The sequence below is a fragment of the Gymnoscopelus braueri genome (genome assembly GCF_963280865.1).
Source record: "Gymnoscopelus braueri genome assembly, chromosome: 5".
Classification (NCBI taxonomy): domain Eukaryota; kingdom Metazoa; phylum Chordata; class Actinopteri; order Myctophiformes; family Myctophidae; genus Gymnoscopelus; species Gymnoscopelus braueri.
In genome coordinates this window covers 3790015-3806650 of record NC_137606.1, presented here as the reverse complement: position 1 = coordinate 3806650, position 16636 = coordinate 3790015, and the positions used below count along the sequence as shown (strand labels likewise).

The 16636-nt window shown below is 42.9% G+C and overlaps 1 protein-coding gene across 3 annotated transcripts in view; it reads left to right on the top strand.

Moving 5' to 3' along the window:
• Positions 1-16636, top strand: part of rinl (Ras and Rab interactor-like) — a 24409-nt gene extending 7773 nt beyond the window's left edge. For all 3 annotated transcript variants that reach the window (XM_080427822.1, XM_080427823.1, XM_080427824.1), the window contains exons 4-13: positions 3165-3267; positions 3776-3848; positions 5348-5436; positions 7511-7593; positions 7896-8130; positions 8963-9212; positions 11303-11787; positions 12310-12627; positions 13356-13487; positions 14264-16636. In XM_080427822.1, the coding sequence (XP_080283948.1) occupies positions 3165-3267; positions 3776-3848; positions 5348-5436; positions 7511-7593; positions 7896-8130; positions 8963-9212; positions 11303-11787; positions 12310-12627; positions 13356-13487; positions 14264-14871 (2376 nt within the window). In that variant the 3' untranslated portion in view covers positions 14872-16636. The remainder of the gene's footprint in view (positions 1-3164; positions 3268-3775; positions 3849-5347; positions 5437-7510; positions 7594-7895; positions 8131-8962; positions 9213-11302; positions 11788-12309; positions 12628-13355; positions 13488-14263) is intronic.

Sequence of the window (16636 nt, the reverse complement as noted above, 5' to 3'; positions counted from 1 at the left end):
TGTGTGTGTGTGTGTGTGTGTGTGTGTGTGTGTGTGTGTGTGTGTGTGTGTGTGTGTGTGTGTGTGTGTGTGTGTGTGTGTGTGTGTGTGTGTGTGTGTGTGTGTGTGTGTGTGTGTGTGTGCGCGCGCGCGTGCATGTATGTGTGTGTGCATTTCAAATTCATGTATTTGGTGAGATCATTTCTATAATTTCTCACCTTTTGCAGCAGTTGGCTGCTAAAAGTGTAACACCATTGTATGAGTATCATTTCACTTAACCACGCTGGGTATGTCTCAGCACACAGCCTATTCTATTCTAGTTTTATAGGTCTCTAGTTTACTCACTGTTTCCAAAACAGAGAGAGACAGCGAGATCCCCCATCGGCATCCAACATTGTTGCCGACCGTTGTTTTTGGGTCACGGACCCGTGAGTAAATATCCCTTTTTTACTAAAACTAAACTAAAAATGAAAAATAAACATTTTTTATTTTATTTGACTTAAAGCGGCACTGTGTCACTTTTTTATGAATAAAATATAATTGAGTCCAATCTGTATGGTAGAGTATGTAAATACAATCTACAAACTAACTGATACAATTGTGGTGGTTGTATTTTGTCTCCCTGCTCTTCTATTGAGACATTTAGATTGTGTCAAAGGTCATGTCTCACCTAGACACAGGATCTGACCTGATGGTCAAGATTCAATTTATCCCCTGAGCAAGCAGGCAGGCTCTATTAGCTCAATGGTGGGGAAAAAAATGGCAGAAACTGGGTTCAAATCCAGGGTAGGAGAGGAAAGTTACATTGTGCAGTTTTAAGAAAGTAAAACCTTTTTCTTTCTTCTTAAGTTTTTTTATTGAGGTTCTGACAGTTCACATTTGTTGTAGCATACAATTTGTGTAGAACCACACATTGTTTTGGCAGCATGGCTACCTTAACATAACACAAACACAAAGAAAATAGCAGGTACCACAATGTCAAACCTTTTTCTAAAGAATTTCAGAAATCCCCCCCCCCCCCCCCTAGTCTTCTTCACTAGCATGTTCAGTTTGTTCATGTAGAACATCTACAACAGCATGTAGAGGCTGAACAGGAAAGGTGACAGCATGGTTCCTTGGGGAGCCGGTGTTGCTCACCAGCACGTCTGATAGGCTGCCCTGCATGCCTCTGATGTACTGAGGTCTGCTGGTGAGGCAGTCCATAATCCAGGCAACCACGCCGTGATCCACCTCCATCACTGAGGCGTGATTTGGGTTGCAACCGGAGTTATGGGCAAACCCCGCCCCCGGGAATCGAAACCGCGCCCCCGACCGTCTCCATTGGCCGAATCACGCATGCTTGAAAGCTATATAGGTGGGCCTTGCTGTATGTTATGCCACGCAGGTGGGCACTAGGGACATCTGGGCACCTCCATGTAAAATTAGCTATTTTGTCTAAAATGTTTAAAAAATAAATTAAACGTATACATGCACGGTACATCATTATACTTATAATAATAATAAGTAATGTAAAGTATACATGATGTGAACATGCACGGTACATCATTATCAGACTTAATTTTATCCTTCAACTTATTGTTTATGCCCCAAAATGACTGGATTTACAGGTTTTGTAGCAATTTATTAAAAACAAAATGACCTCAATTGTCGAATGTTAAAGCATGTTCTAATCATGTATGTAATTGTGTCCTGTGTGTGCTGACTACATTAAAAGCATTAAAAGTTGTAACGCTTGCTTGTACTCACCCGATAATGAACTTGGGGTCAGCTAATTGTCCTAGTTTCACATCCATTTGACATTTCCCTCTCTCTCCACTTCCTCCAGTGACTAGGCTCCACTAGACCAATAGGTTCGCCCCAAAACACAGTTGCCCCGGGGCAAACCCGGCGGTATTCACCTAAACCTAGCCTTAATCCTAAACTTAACCTCAGTAAACTATTTATAAACCTAGCCTTGTTCCTAAACGTAACCTCAGTAAAACTATCCCTAACCCTTAACTTATTTCTAACCTTATCCTCAGTAAAACAAATACAAAAATACAAGAACCGCTGGTCCGCGAAAAAATGGGGGTGAGTGTATTCTGGGGCGAGTCTTCAAAAAAGGTTTTTAAAAAAGCTAAAAAAAGAGAACTTCAGTGTATGTACACGTGCACATGATCTTGGTATATTATATACACCAACAGTGGGTTTTTTTCAGTAGCTGCCACAGTACTTTATGTAAACAACTTTACAGTATCTTCTATGTACAGCAGTTTAGGTAGGAACAGTTCAAGCATATTAAAGTGCAAGAAACAGAGCTTTAGGTGCTGCAGGTCCAATCTCTGATGGCCTGTAAATCAAAAGCATCCCTTCTTGGGCACCAGTCAGTGCAGGACAGTGTTGATTTTGACAGCAAATTTTGTTTTGTCTATAATTAGATTTCCATTCACTGGAACACAGGGCACAAAATACTCATTAGAAAGGGTGTCCACTGACTTTTGGTCACATGGTGTATGTCATATACGCACACGAGCACGCGCGCGCGCGCACACACACACACACACACACACACACACACACACACACACACACACACACACACACACACACACACACACACACACACACACACACACACACACACACAGAGGAAGGAACTGGTCACATTCATATAATAATTTTCCAAAGCATTTGTGGCTGAGGGGATGTGACATATTAGTAGGTGTGTCTACTGTATGTGGTATGTGTGCTGACTGGCTGAGCTGCTGCCTGCCACTATGCCTCAGGAGGGGGAAGTTTTCCTCCATGCTGCATATCTGTGTCTCTTTCTCCATTCTCTCTCTCACACCTTACTCATACTGTGAGAAAAATAGGTTTGTATATACATTTGGGACTTGGAAATAGAATTTAGCTCATACCAGTTCCCATAATAGATCGTCTCCCCAGGCATGTCCAGAATTCCAATATTTTCAGCTAATTCTTCTAGAATTTGAACATTTTCAAATGTATTTGCTGTGTGGGTGTGGCCACGGAAGAGCCAAAGAAAAAGCCACGCCTTGTGGGTTTTACAGGCAGCCAGTCTGTGTTAATACTCCAAACATTTTCCTGTTTGACAAGCATGCAGTGCGTTACCACCTCATACACGGACATAATGCTATTAACAACTTCCATCTGTCTGTGTGTGTGGTCTCTGTGATTCTCTCCAGAGTTTCCTGGCTGTGAGGGACACGGAGAGGTCTGAGCCCAGTCTGTTGTGTGTGTCTACAGGGGACGAGGTTGCTGACTACCCCATACAACGTACCCCTGCAGGTAGGGACTGCACATAACACGCATGCAAATGCACTAATGCGTATAGCAGTGGTGCAAAAAGTGAAAAACAAATTGCATTGTTGAAATGCTCTGTTACGAGTAAAAGTCCGTAATTCAAAATGTACTTGTGTAAAAGTACAAAAGTATTAGTATCAAAATGTACTTAAAGTACCAAAAGTAGAAAGTACTCATTATGCTTTTTCAAATGTTTTCAAATGTATAAAATGCATAAAAATCTTTTGAAAATAGCAGATCTACAAGCTCACAATGCGTCGCATCGCCTCTGAGATGTAGTGGAGTAGAAGTAAAAGTACTGAAAATTGGACATACTCCAGTAAAGTCAAAATACCTCAACACTTTCCTTAAGTACAGTACTTGAGTACATGTACTTAGTTACTTGATTTGTGCGCGTGGGGATCTCATTTTAAACACACAAACATTCTCTCTCTCTCTCTCTCTCTCTCTCTCTCTCTCTCTCTCTCTCTCTCTCTCTGTCTCTGTCTCTCAGCCTTCCAGCTGTCTCAGTCTCATCTAGGTTTCTCAGACTTGCCTCAGCTGGTGCTCTTCTACTCTCTGACCAGGTGAGTAACCTGGATTAAGACACTTTGATAGGTCATATACGTATGTGTGAACCATGCCTTTTCATCTCTAATAATGGAATATCTAAGAACCAAAAGCTTCATTTGAAGAACGTTGAATAGGATGGGCTGGTCTAATGAGGACTTAGATTCTCAGTAACCTTGTTCCCTGGCTTTTTTCATCTCACAAGGAAAAGAGCCTCGTAAAGAACTACTGCAGAAAGTGTCTATGGAACTGGTTCCCATAGATCGAGACCCAAAACTTGGTGTCTCCCCAGACAAACTTACAAAAATAATGAATTAATTAAATACTTAATTTAATATTTCATAGTGAAAATACGCATTGTCAGCTTGTAGGTCTGCTATTTTTAAGGATTTATTTTTGTATTATTATTATTAGATTTATTTATTGTTTAAGATTCTTGAAAATCTTTTGAAATAATAATTGGAAAAAACTTAGGAAATGGAAAAAAAGTGAAATTTACTTGTGACCCATAAAAATGGGTCCAGATGGGTCCCGTTGTTTGGGAAACCCTGGTCTGTAGTGCTTGACCTTGCGTTGTATGTACTTCCCTCGGAAGTAACCCTCATGATGCGGTTTTAATGGGAATGTAACCAGATCTGCACAATCTGCACATGTAACTTCCTTGGGCTGTACTTCTTGTACTTCCACTTAGACACTTTCAATAGCAGTTGTTTGACAACAGTTTCTTTCTTTTTTTGATCTCTGAAGTTGCCTAGAATCCCTTTAATTCAAAATGATTCAAACATTTTAAAACACTTTCAAGATTTCAAATTTTCAAAAATAGCACAAGCTTGCAGTGCGGCACGAAGGAAGGGACTCTTGGGATGCAAAATACAAATATATAATGAATTAAACACTTAAGCCCTATTTGATATACTAAATATTATATAACATATTTTAACTTTTTGAAAACTTTTTTCTGACAATTTAATTTGGGGGGGAATGTTCTAAATTTCAATACAGCAATGCATTGATATTAAAAAAGAAAATGTACTTTGTGATTTGTACGAAGCACAAACCCAGTATTCTAAATAACATTTACATAACTCAAGAATAATAACACAAAATAAAAATTCTCAATTACACAGAAATTATAATTCCCCTTCCTGGCACTCCCTCATAGTACAGGCATGTATGCAAAACAGTTGACCCCGATTAATGTGTTTCACAGAGATCTTGATGTCAACACGGGCCACCCCACCCTAGTGTTGCTGAAATCACACTAGTGCTTTCCCAACATGTCCTGTGACTTAACTAAAGCAATTCATACATTCACAGACGAGGACAGCTCTAGAGTCACCTGAAGCTCTGTTTTGTCTCATTTGCGTGTGTGTGTGTGTGTGTGTGTGTGTGTGTGTGTGTGTGTGTGTGTGTGTGTGTGTGTGTGTGTGTGTGTGTGTGTGTGTGTGTGTGTGTGTGTGTGTGTGTGTGTGTGTGTGTGTGTGTGTGTGTGTGTGTGTGTGTGTCTCTCTCTCAGGGATGTGTTGTCTGTGTGTCTGTCCATCCCATCATGGGTCTACAGTGTGACCGGGCAGACAGACGCTCGTCTCTCTCAGCTGGAACCTGGTGAGTTATCGTCTCTGTCCTACTGGCCCGTGCTTCATGTGAAATTCTGCATGCACAGAGATACTGTATATCGTTTGGCAGAAACCTCTTATCTCCATATTCTAACTTGTTTGTGTTTTTTCATAAATTTTATGCCCTACTTGATCATACTACAGCGTCACACAAAAGCATCAAAAGTAGCAGATCTGCACGCTCGAAACGTAGATCTGCTACTTTTGCCATTTTTGAATTTGACAGTTTTGGACATATGAGGTTTCCACCCGACAGAGACGATATACAGTATATGTACAAATCCACTCGCATACACAAATACCCACACATGTACAGTGGTAGACAGACACACACAAACGCACACAACCACACGCACGCACGCACACACACACACACACACACACACACACACACACACACACACACACACACACACACACACACACACACACACACACACACACACACACACACACACACACACACACGCATTTTAATTCTTTATTTGAATCCACAAATTACAATTAATTTACAGGGAAACAAATATAAAGGGGTTGATAGTTCATGGTCCCTAAGGATACACATGGCACCTTCTCCTCCACACAGACACACTGCCTATAACAGCTGAAACAGAGCAATATTTCGCAAGTTATTTGCCTTTGCTTTTTGTCATGCCAGCGATTGCTAGGCCACTCGTGGTCAGCTTATATACATGGCCCAGGCTTCCAAATATGAGTACAGAGAATCTGCATCTGTACCCAAGGTTTGTTATGATTCTCAGTAGCGGTTGGTACTTAGAATGCTTATCTTGGAAAGCCTGGTTCATGTACAGTATAGATCAAAGACACAGCCCACCTCCAGAATCAGAACCTCCTTGTGACAGGTGTTAACAAAAACGACATCAGGGGTATTTGGGATGTTAGCAAAGACATCACAAGCTAAACCAAACCAAGGTAGCACTCTTGAGTGTTTGTACATTGCTGCACTGGATGGCATACATTTTTTGAGACACACACACGCAGTGCGTGCACGCACGCACGCACGTACGCACGCACGCACGCACGCACACACACACACACACACACACACACACACACACACACACACACACACACACACACACACACACACACACACACACACACACACACACACACACTGATGGAACATTCCCAACACAACCTAATTTGAACCACACAGAAACAAAATCCACAAAAAAATGCTTTTATGTTCTTTAATCTTCCTCAACAATATTCTGTTGTTATAGTACACAGTTAGAGTTAATTGAACTCTAAAGGTCCGTACACACCAGGAGCATTTATTTCTGTGCGATTAATTTGCATTAATTTTTTGCAGCTGTTTGTGTTATGAGTACATGCACACAGAGTGCGATTATAACGAGGGGATTAAGCGGTGTAATCATTTTTCAAAACAAGGTTGATTTTTCAGCACAAATAAAATCACCAACCTGTATGAATGAGGCATCACCAAATTAATAGTTTGGTGTGGAATAATCGTGTCACACTTTCGTATCGTTTCTGTGCCTCGCTCCTGGTGTGTAACAGCCTTAAGAGTCTACAAATATAACCAGTTGGACTCGTAGGTCCATTTGGTTACATTTGTATAATCTCAGAGTCACAAATGGATTGTGTTCTTGGCCTATAGTAATACTGTTGTCATATGGCAGTGTGATTTTACTGTATGCTGTAAACCTTTTTACCACAAAATTATTTGCATCGTTTTATTTCCATAAGGGTGGGACCTAGTCACTCCTCAACATTATTCTTGGGACAATTCTGTCTTCATAAATAATAGTTTAATGTTTGTTGTCACATTCAGCTCTACTAGTGTCAGCTGGTAAATTCAAGTATTATGTCAGTATAGTTCGGTGGTTCTGAAACATTTAAATTTCATGGACACCCATAACTCTGAGAGTGTAAATTTTAATTTGGTCCATTTTTATGCTCTCAGAGTTACAGACCTGTAAGGGTCCATTTGGAACCACCTCAAAGGACCCCTGAGGGTCCTTGAGGTGGACGCCACTTTGAGAACCACTGTTATAGTTGAACCTTCTCTTGCATAGAATCCTGGCTCTGCATGAACTCTGACCCACAGAACGATCACATGACCAACATGGAGCCAAACCTTGTCATGTGTTCAATACAGGTATACACAACAATATGTGTGTGAGCGTGCGTGTGCGTGTGTGTGTGTGTGTGTGTGTGTGTGTGTGTGTGTGTGTGTGCGTGTGCGCACACGCACGTACAACACGTCACTTTGTGTCGTGTTGTAAGCTTGTAGATCAGCTATTTCTGCTATTTTTGGAAAATGTTTGAAGATGTATGAACATTTTTCAACATGGAAACGATTAGGCCAATTATGCAAAATAATTGTGTGTGTGTGTGTGTGTGCGTGTGCGTGTGTGTGTGTGTGTGCGTGTGCGTGTGCGTGTGCGTGTGTTTTCTCAGATGACGTCAGCCAACGGGGCCGTGTGTGTCATCAACCCCCTCTACCTGCATGAGCACGGAGATGATTGGCTCGCACGCCAGCCAATCAGCTCTCAGCTCTCCACGCAGCTGAGCACCTACAAGCGGGAGCGCCGGCTCAGCACCGCCAGGCCATGGGGAGGCTCGGGGCTACGCAACCAGCAGCGAGCATTCTCATTGGATCAGGGCATTCTGGACAGCAGTACAGAGAGCTCAGGTAAGGAAGTATTACTTTTCCTTTTGATTACTTTCCGGGTGTGGTGTATTACTTGACATTTCGGTGAATGAAGAATCCAAAAACTGAGAAAATGCTTGCTGAATTGAAGAAAATAGGGCTCCATAATTAACAACAGAAACAAAACGATATAATAACTATAACTACGAGCTGAATAACTATTGTGTTGAACACAACGCAAGACTGTTTACACTGGAAGTGTTTTTAAGTGTCTCGTATCCAGTTGCATTATACTGTGAGTGAGAGTTGTTTTTTAGTTTTTTAGTTTATAATTTGTGATACACCGTAGTTTTGCTGTTAATTCGTTTTTTTAATTCTTCATTCATTGTGAAGGACGCCGCCAAAAACAAAAAATCCCCATGAAATCAGGGCTTCACGGTAAGTAATTAATAGAGTAATTTATTGGGGAAAATTTTTCATTTAGGATTTGAAGTAGTATCGCTTTCAGTGGTTAAAATATCGTCGCTGTCGGGCGCTGTCATATCTCCATATTTCAACTTTTTAATGTTTTTTTTTGTAAATGAATGCCCTGCTTCATCATACAAGAGTGTCGCACAAAAGTTGTGAAAATAGCAAATCCACAAGCTCACAACGTGTCGCATGATGTCACATTGTGAGCTTGTAGATCTGCTATTTTCACCATTTTTAAAATGTCTTTAAAATAATAATAAAAAAGGAACGGTTTTAGACAAACAAGCCCCCCCCCCCCCCCGACAGCAAAGATATATTATTTCCTTGCGAGTCAAGAGGCTCTCCCTTTCTTTATTCACTATACCTCTGTGGTCACAGCAGCATTGTGTTTGGTCCTCTCCAGGACTAACCAGAGCCCAGTCAGAGGGCTTCTCCCAGCAGCCCACCGTCACCCCCACATCATCACCCACCACCACCACCATAGAGGGGGTGGTGCTGAGACGGCCCAGTCGAGACTCCTCCTCCAGCTCCAGCTCCATCTTGAGGGCAGGGAGCATGGGGAGCCTCCCCTCGACCCCTGACAGCCCCAGGGTGACGTCCTCCGATATGAGCTCAGAGCTCCAGCTTCCAAGCGGCACCGTATCCCCTTACAGGTAGGGATGAGAGACCATTAAGCAGTAACTTAACTCATTGAGTGCCATTCACGTGTTTCACGTGTTTTACCGCTATGGTGCAACGTGCCAATCACGTGTTTCACGTGTTTTTGAAAAGAATTGTAAAAATAAATAAATAATGTTTTTTGTTCAGAACCCAAGATATCATTATCTGAAGATTTGCAGCTCCATCCACTCCTTGTTTAACTTATAACTGAAAAAGGCTGTATCTCGCTTCCAAAGCACTTTTTTTTTACTTTGAAATTTCTTTTCTTTTTTAATCGCACTGGCCAGAAATAGCCAGAAATAATTCTGGCACTCAGTGAGTTCTGAGTACCATACTTAAAGGTAGGGTAAGTGATATTTTTTGGTTAAAACAAAAAGTATTTTGTTAAAAGGTTAAATCACTATATTCTGATAGTAATCATTGCTATAGTTTGTTCAGTAACAGGAGTCTCCCCGTCTCTCCAGCTCTTTTTCTCTTCTTTTGTGGGGACCTCATGTCTTTGTCTTTGTGATATGTTGTTTTTGTTGTTATGTTTGTTTTGTTGTTTTTGTTGTAACGAACAGACCTGTGAAGACAATTTTCCCTTTGGGGACAATAAACGATATTATTATTATTAATAAACAGAAAATACATTTTTCGGTAGGTGTCAAAATCTCAGCCAATCAGGAGAAAGTACCCATTTTAAGCTTCATTTTTATAGTGTTCCAGTTCCAATTTTTTCTGCTCATTTCTTTGTGTCATCACTTCAAATTCCACTTGTTTAATCTATATCCTGATTGAGTTCTCTATCCTGATTGGATTAAATTGAAAATGAAACTGAAACTGAAACGAAAATGTATTTTGTGTTTAATAAAGAGCTGGAGAGACAAGGAGACTCCTTTTAAAGGAACAAACACTCTATAACAATGAGTACTATCAGAATATAGAGCTATTTGACACTTATTTTAACCAAAGAAAATCACTTACCCTACCTTTAAGTACAATTTTGAAGTATTTTTTTTTACTTTACTGGAGTATTTCCAATTGTCTACACTTTTACTTCTACTCCACTACATCTCGGAGGCAAATATTGCACTTTTACTCCACTACAATTATTTGAAAACTTTAGTTACTAGATGTGTGTGAAAACTTTAGTTACTAGATTTTCTGGTAGGCTGGCAACATTTCAGCCAATCAGGAGAGAGTACCCATATCAGCTTCATTTTTATAGTGTGTTAAAATTTTGTCTTCTCATTTCTTTGTTTCATCACTTCCAATTCCTCAGACTGAGTTCTCTATCCTGATTTGATAAAATTGGCATACCGACCTGAAAATACATGTTCTGTTCATTAAAGAGCTGGAGAGACATGGAGACTCCCGTTACTAAACAAACATTCTATAATCTATATCAATGAGTACTATAATAGAATATAGAGCTATTTGACATGTGTTTTAACCAAAGAAAATCACTTACCCTGCCTTTTAAAATGGTTAATAGTAAAACCGGCTAATAGCCTCATCCCTGTACTTCATACATGGGCAACTGGCGGCCCGGGGGCCACATGCGGCCCTCACCTTCACTTAATGCGGCCCGCAGGTTAATATCGGAATACTGATATATTGATTTGTACAGTATATGTTCCAATTCCAAACATGCAATCATGACCCGCTTTAATTACTGAAGTCTATATTATTTGTTTAATGACTTTTCTTATGTCCAATGTATTTGTATTTATAAAGTTCATAAAGTTAACTTAAGTATAACTAAATTTATTTGAAATCTACTTTTCAGGATTCCAATTCAAAATACAGAAAAGAAATTCAGGATTCCAATTCCAAAATAGCTAAAATAACAGATCTACAAGCTCAAAACGCGCCGCGATGCGACACGTTTTCAGCTTGTAGATCTGCTATTTTTGCTACTTTTGTGTGACATACTAGAATGTCGCAGTACGGCATTAATTTACGAAGAAAGTTAAAATATGGAGATAAGAGGTTTCTGCCCGACAGCAACGATATGCAATGTGGGCCCCTGGAGTGAGTGTGGAAATATAGTGGCCCTCTCCATCATCAACGTTGCCCACACTGCTGCTGTACTTTACAGGGTCTCCTGGATCGAGGACGGCGTGTGGCTGCCTCCGCCCAGGTCTCGGTCCTCCCTGGATCCCCGGAGCAGCATGGAGCTGGACTCGCTGTCCATCAGCAGCATGGAGGACAGCCAGGACGAGCCGGACACTCTGACGTCTAGCCCCGCCTCCCTCCACCCGTCCGCACAGCGGTTGGCCAACAAGGTGAAGAACCGCCTCTCGGCGGTGGGCCAGGCGATCGGCGGGCTGGTGTGTCACAACAAGAGGCTGGGCATCCGGGTGCAGGAGCTGGGCGAGCGGAGGGGCGGGGCGTTCGCCGAGGCCGTGAGGGGATTCGTGGACACGACGCTGAAGGGAGGGGTCGACCCCGGCGGGGTCAGAGGCTTGGAGTTCTTGCAGGAAGTGAGGTCGTCGCTCACGGCGGTGAAGGAGACACTGCTGGACCATCCGGAGGTCCAGACGCTGTTGGACAGCATGGCGGAGACACCGGGCGAAGACTTAGGTGAGAGAGAGAGCTACCTCTGTATCAGTGGTGTAGTTACATAGTAGTGTACATTATAAAACATACATTAACCACTTTAGTCCTATTTTATACACAGGCTGTTTGAAAATAACCGATCTACAAGCTCACAACACGTCGCGATGGGACGTGTTGTGAGCTTGTACATCTGCTATTTTCAAAAATCTTAGTACTTTTACTTTTGGTACTTTAAGTACATTTTCATACCAATACTTTTGTACTTTTATTCAAGTAAATTTTTAATTCCGGACTTTTACTTGCAACAGAGTACTTCTACATTGCAGTATTGTTACTTTTACTTGAGTAAAACATTGGAGTACTTTTTCCACCACTGCTCTGTATAGGATTTCAACATCTTACTGTAGCACCTCAGTGAAACAGCAACAACATGGAATGAATTGTCTCCTCCCATATAAAAGGTTTTTACAGTGTCTGCGACATCCAGATGTAATAATACATGGACTTGCCGTTGCCTTCCCTTTGTCTTCTCCCCTTCCTGTGCAGACACCATGGTGGAGCTGGCCCTCCACAAGGTGGCGCTGAAGCCCGTCTCCACCCACCTGTACTCCTCCCTGCAAGCCTCCCGAGACCAAGACGGGAGCCTCGATTCGCTCCGTAGGAACCAGCAGGTGCTGGAGGTGCGGTCGCTGGAGGAGCTGGAAGGGTCGGCGGGGGCCGGGGTCCCCGACGCCCTCACCCTGGAGCGCATGCAGCAGCGGTGGAGCCGCATGCACGACGCCTACTCCCCCAGCAAGAAGGCGGAGATACTGCTCAAGGCCTGCAAGAGCATCTACGAGAGCATGAGCGGCAACGCAAGCCCGGGTATGTTTCCTATTTCTGTCTCACTTGATTGATTGAATGATTCTCTGTAGTCTTTGTCTTGGCATGACTCTTATGCGTTTGGCTTCTGTCACTGGCCCAGTTGTTTTGTGTCAAGACCAAGAGCCCAGCATCCGGCTTTTAAATTGAGTCTATATAGGAAGTGACAGTTCATATGAATGGCCAGTAGTTTCACTGTTTTACCCATGCTGGTGTCAGTGTTTTTCTCCATTCAAGCGGATGGGTTTTTGACAAACTTTAGCTTTAATTTTTTTTACCTTAATAAACTTGTCATAAATACTATATGATTCCAGTCGCTAGTTTAAAGTCTTCTTTCAATCACCATGATATGCGTTTTGGTAAATTATGGTCTCATTTATTTTTAAATTGATGATAAAGTAGGGTATGCTGTAGGAGGGGCGGGATGATTTGATTGACAAGCTACGCAAACAATAGCATTCATTTCCGGTTGCCCAGGATATGACGCGATATAGAAAGATTTGAAATCGTTGAAAAATAGGCTTCATTTACGGTCTGTTGAAACCAATGGTGTCACTCTGTCCATTCCTTTTTACGGTCTATGGTCAAGACCCTGTGTGTAAACCTCAGGTCAAGACATTTCCAAGTCAAATTCCCTCTCCTCTCCTCTCCTCTCCTCTCCTCTCCTCTCCTCTCCTCTCCTCTCCTCTCCTCTCCTCTCCTCTCCTCTCCTCTCCTCTCCTCTCCTGTAGGTGCGGTGTTTGGAGCAGACGACTTCCTGCCCTGCTTGACGTGGACTCTGCTCCGCAGTGACGTGGTCACCTTACAGCTGGACACCGACTATATGATGGAGCTGCTGGATCCCACACAGCTGCAAGGAGAGAGTGAGACAGACCTCCACACACAGGCTACTCTCAGGACACTTATTCAGACACGATTACACTTTCAAGCACTCACACTGAGGCCATGCGTCACGTTTTTCAGTTTTGAAATCTGTTATTTTCAGTGGTGTAAAGTAACTAAGTACATTTACTCCACACACGGGCTACTCTCAGGACACTTATTCAGACACGATTACGCTTTCCCTTTTTGTCATAATTTTTTTATCCCTCGATTTTGTAACCCTTTTTTCACCCGGTGCCAATTTTTTAAGTGATCCTGGGCGCTACACTCCCCCCACCAGCCTAGGGAGCCCAGGGCCGAGCTCATGCCTCCTTCAATCCATGAGAGCCAACTGACCTTCTTATCACCTGACGGGGGAGTTTCCCCGGTAGGACGTAGCGCGTGGAAGGAACACGTTATTCAAACCTGTCATGGGGGAGGCAGTATAGCGACCAGGATTACTACATATTTTTGTGAGGGTATTAACTACCCTAGGAGACACGGGGAGAACATGCTAACTCCACACAGAGATAGCCCTTTCGCCAACCCCACCTAGGGTATGGGCGCTGATGACGCGGAGGAGAAGACACGCCCCCAGCGCCCACAGCGTCCCCCGGCGGGAATTACACTTTCAAGCACTCACACTGAGGCCATGCGTCACGTTTTTCGGTTATAAAATCTGTTATTTTGGCAAGCGACAGGTTAACGACTCTTTCCCTGACGTTTTCTCTCTGTCTCACTGAGTAACTCTGTCTGTTTTTGTTCCTCTTCTCCACAGGGGGTTACTACCTGACGTCGGTCTACGCCTCTCTGTACTACATCAGCAGCTTCCGACCGCGGCTTGCCGCCCGCCAGCTCAGCTCCGAGGCCCAGAAGTCTCTCAACCAATGGCACCGCAGGCGCACCTTGCACTGCAACCAGTCGCGCCGCAGCTTGAACCGTCGGACCATCCGCAGGCAGACGGTGCACAGGGAGAGGGCCGACAAGAGCTCTGAGAGAGTACCGGGACGTCAACAACAGGATGGAGAAAGTGACCCGACCCGAACGGCGCCCTCCGGTGGCGCGGCTGACTCGCTGCAGCCGAGCGAGGGCGACGGTAAAACTCTGGAGCCGGTGAGGGAAGAGGTGGTGAAAGCACAGGATGAGGTTCCGCCGTCACTCCCGTCAACCCAGCTACCACGGCAAAAGACAATACGGGCCCAGAGGAGTGATGGACGGTCAGCAGGAGAAGATGAGAAGAAGGGAGTGGAGGACGAAGAAAGAGAGCCAGGAGAAGAAGGTAAAGGAGCAGAGGGGGAGAGCGTGCGCGCCCCTGTTCGCAGGAGTTACCGCCATTCTGATGTTATGTGGACAACACATGTCAACATATCTTTGGGGCAGCCATAGCTTTAGTGCAGTGGTTCTCAACCTTTTCAGGCCGCGAGCCCCCAAAATAATCATATTTGAACTGGGGACCCCCCAAAATAATCATATTAATAATCATATTTGAACTGGGGACCCCCCAAAATAATCATATTTGAACTGGGGACCCCCCAAAATGATCATATTTGAACTGGAGACCCCCCAAAATAATCATATTTGAACTGGGGACCCCCCAAAATAATCATATTTGAACTGGGGACCCCCCACCCTGACAAGCACTTGGCATCCTAGGAGTTGAGGCATTACATTTTGTTTGACTCGGTTCCACAGATAAATATTGTGAAAATAGCAGATCTTACAACGTAATGCGAGGCGTTGTGAGCTTGTAGATCGGCTATTTTCACAATATTTGAAATTATTATTATTATTTGACAATTTGGCCAATGTTTCACCATTTTTTATAGTTTGTTGATTACTTTTGATGCAGCGATGGTCTTTTTCTTTTCTTTACATTTTTTTAGGTATTAACAAGGGGGTAAAAGTACTTAAATTGTCACTTCACTGTCATCTGGGGACCTCCCCAAAATCATGTGGGGACCCCCCTGGGGGTCCCGACCCACAGGTTGAGAACCACTGGCTTAGTGGGTAAAGGAGCTGTCTGGTAATCAGAAGATCCCCGGTTCGCCCCCGCCCCCCCAGCCCCCGCCCCTCCCGGCCTGCCTGATATACTGTACAAGTGTCCCAGAGCAACCTCCCCAGGGGCTCATCGGGATCATCTGAGCAGCCATCAGCTGGGTGAAGTGGAAACTGTATTTCCCCCGTCGGATCAATAAAGGTCTAAAAATATATATTTTTTGAGGCACGCAGGGTGGAGGACATTGTCGATTGTCCAATTTGTTTATTTGATCAAAACAAACAAATTGGACTGTATGTATAATACAGTATAATATAATACAGTAATAATAATGTATAATTCATTGTCTTATAACGGAAACAACGTTTTTTTTACTTACATTTTATATTTATTTATTTTTGTACAGTTGCTTTCAGGGATTCATTTGAAGATGTACCAATGGTTTATATTATAGTGTTACTTACAGGATGTTTTTGATTTTCTACAGCTGTATGTAGCAGCGAATCCACCTCAATCCTCTCCTTAGGCAATGAGTTGTGTTGAACATTCCTGTTAAAGGCCACCAAGAAAGTTAAACTTAGGATAAGTGGTAAAATTCCAACATCTGTCATTATATTTTGTATTTCTTGCAGCCAACATGCAGTGATATTTATATGTTTTCCATTTTGACCACTAGGGAGCAGCATTACACCTTGTGAAAAGATAGGTTTACTGTACTTTTACTGTGTCCCATTATATACTGGTTATGTGTGTGGTGGTGCAGCCTCTGTACTGCAGCAACACTGGTTGAATATGTTAAACTGTTAAATTAAATGTTATGAAGTGGACTCTTGGTAAGGGAGGAGATTATTGCTGATCTTGGACTGAGATATCTTTCTGTTATTCTCGAATGTGCTGGAAAAACCTATTTATATCACCTCAAGAAGACTTTATATTTGGAACACTCCATCGTACAAATTAGATAGTGTCCACACAGACTTCATTCGCACATAAATGCATGGCCGCGTAGTCGCGTATACAAACACACATGCAAAGCCATAATGAAAGCATGTGAGTGCATATACATAGGCAACATGCACATGTAAATACTTATAGATAACGGCCTCCTATGTAAATCACACACACACACACACACACACACACACACACACACAC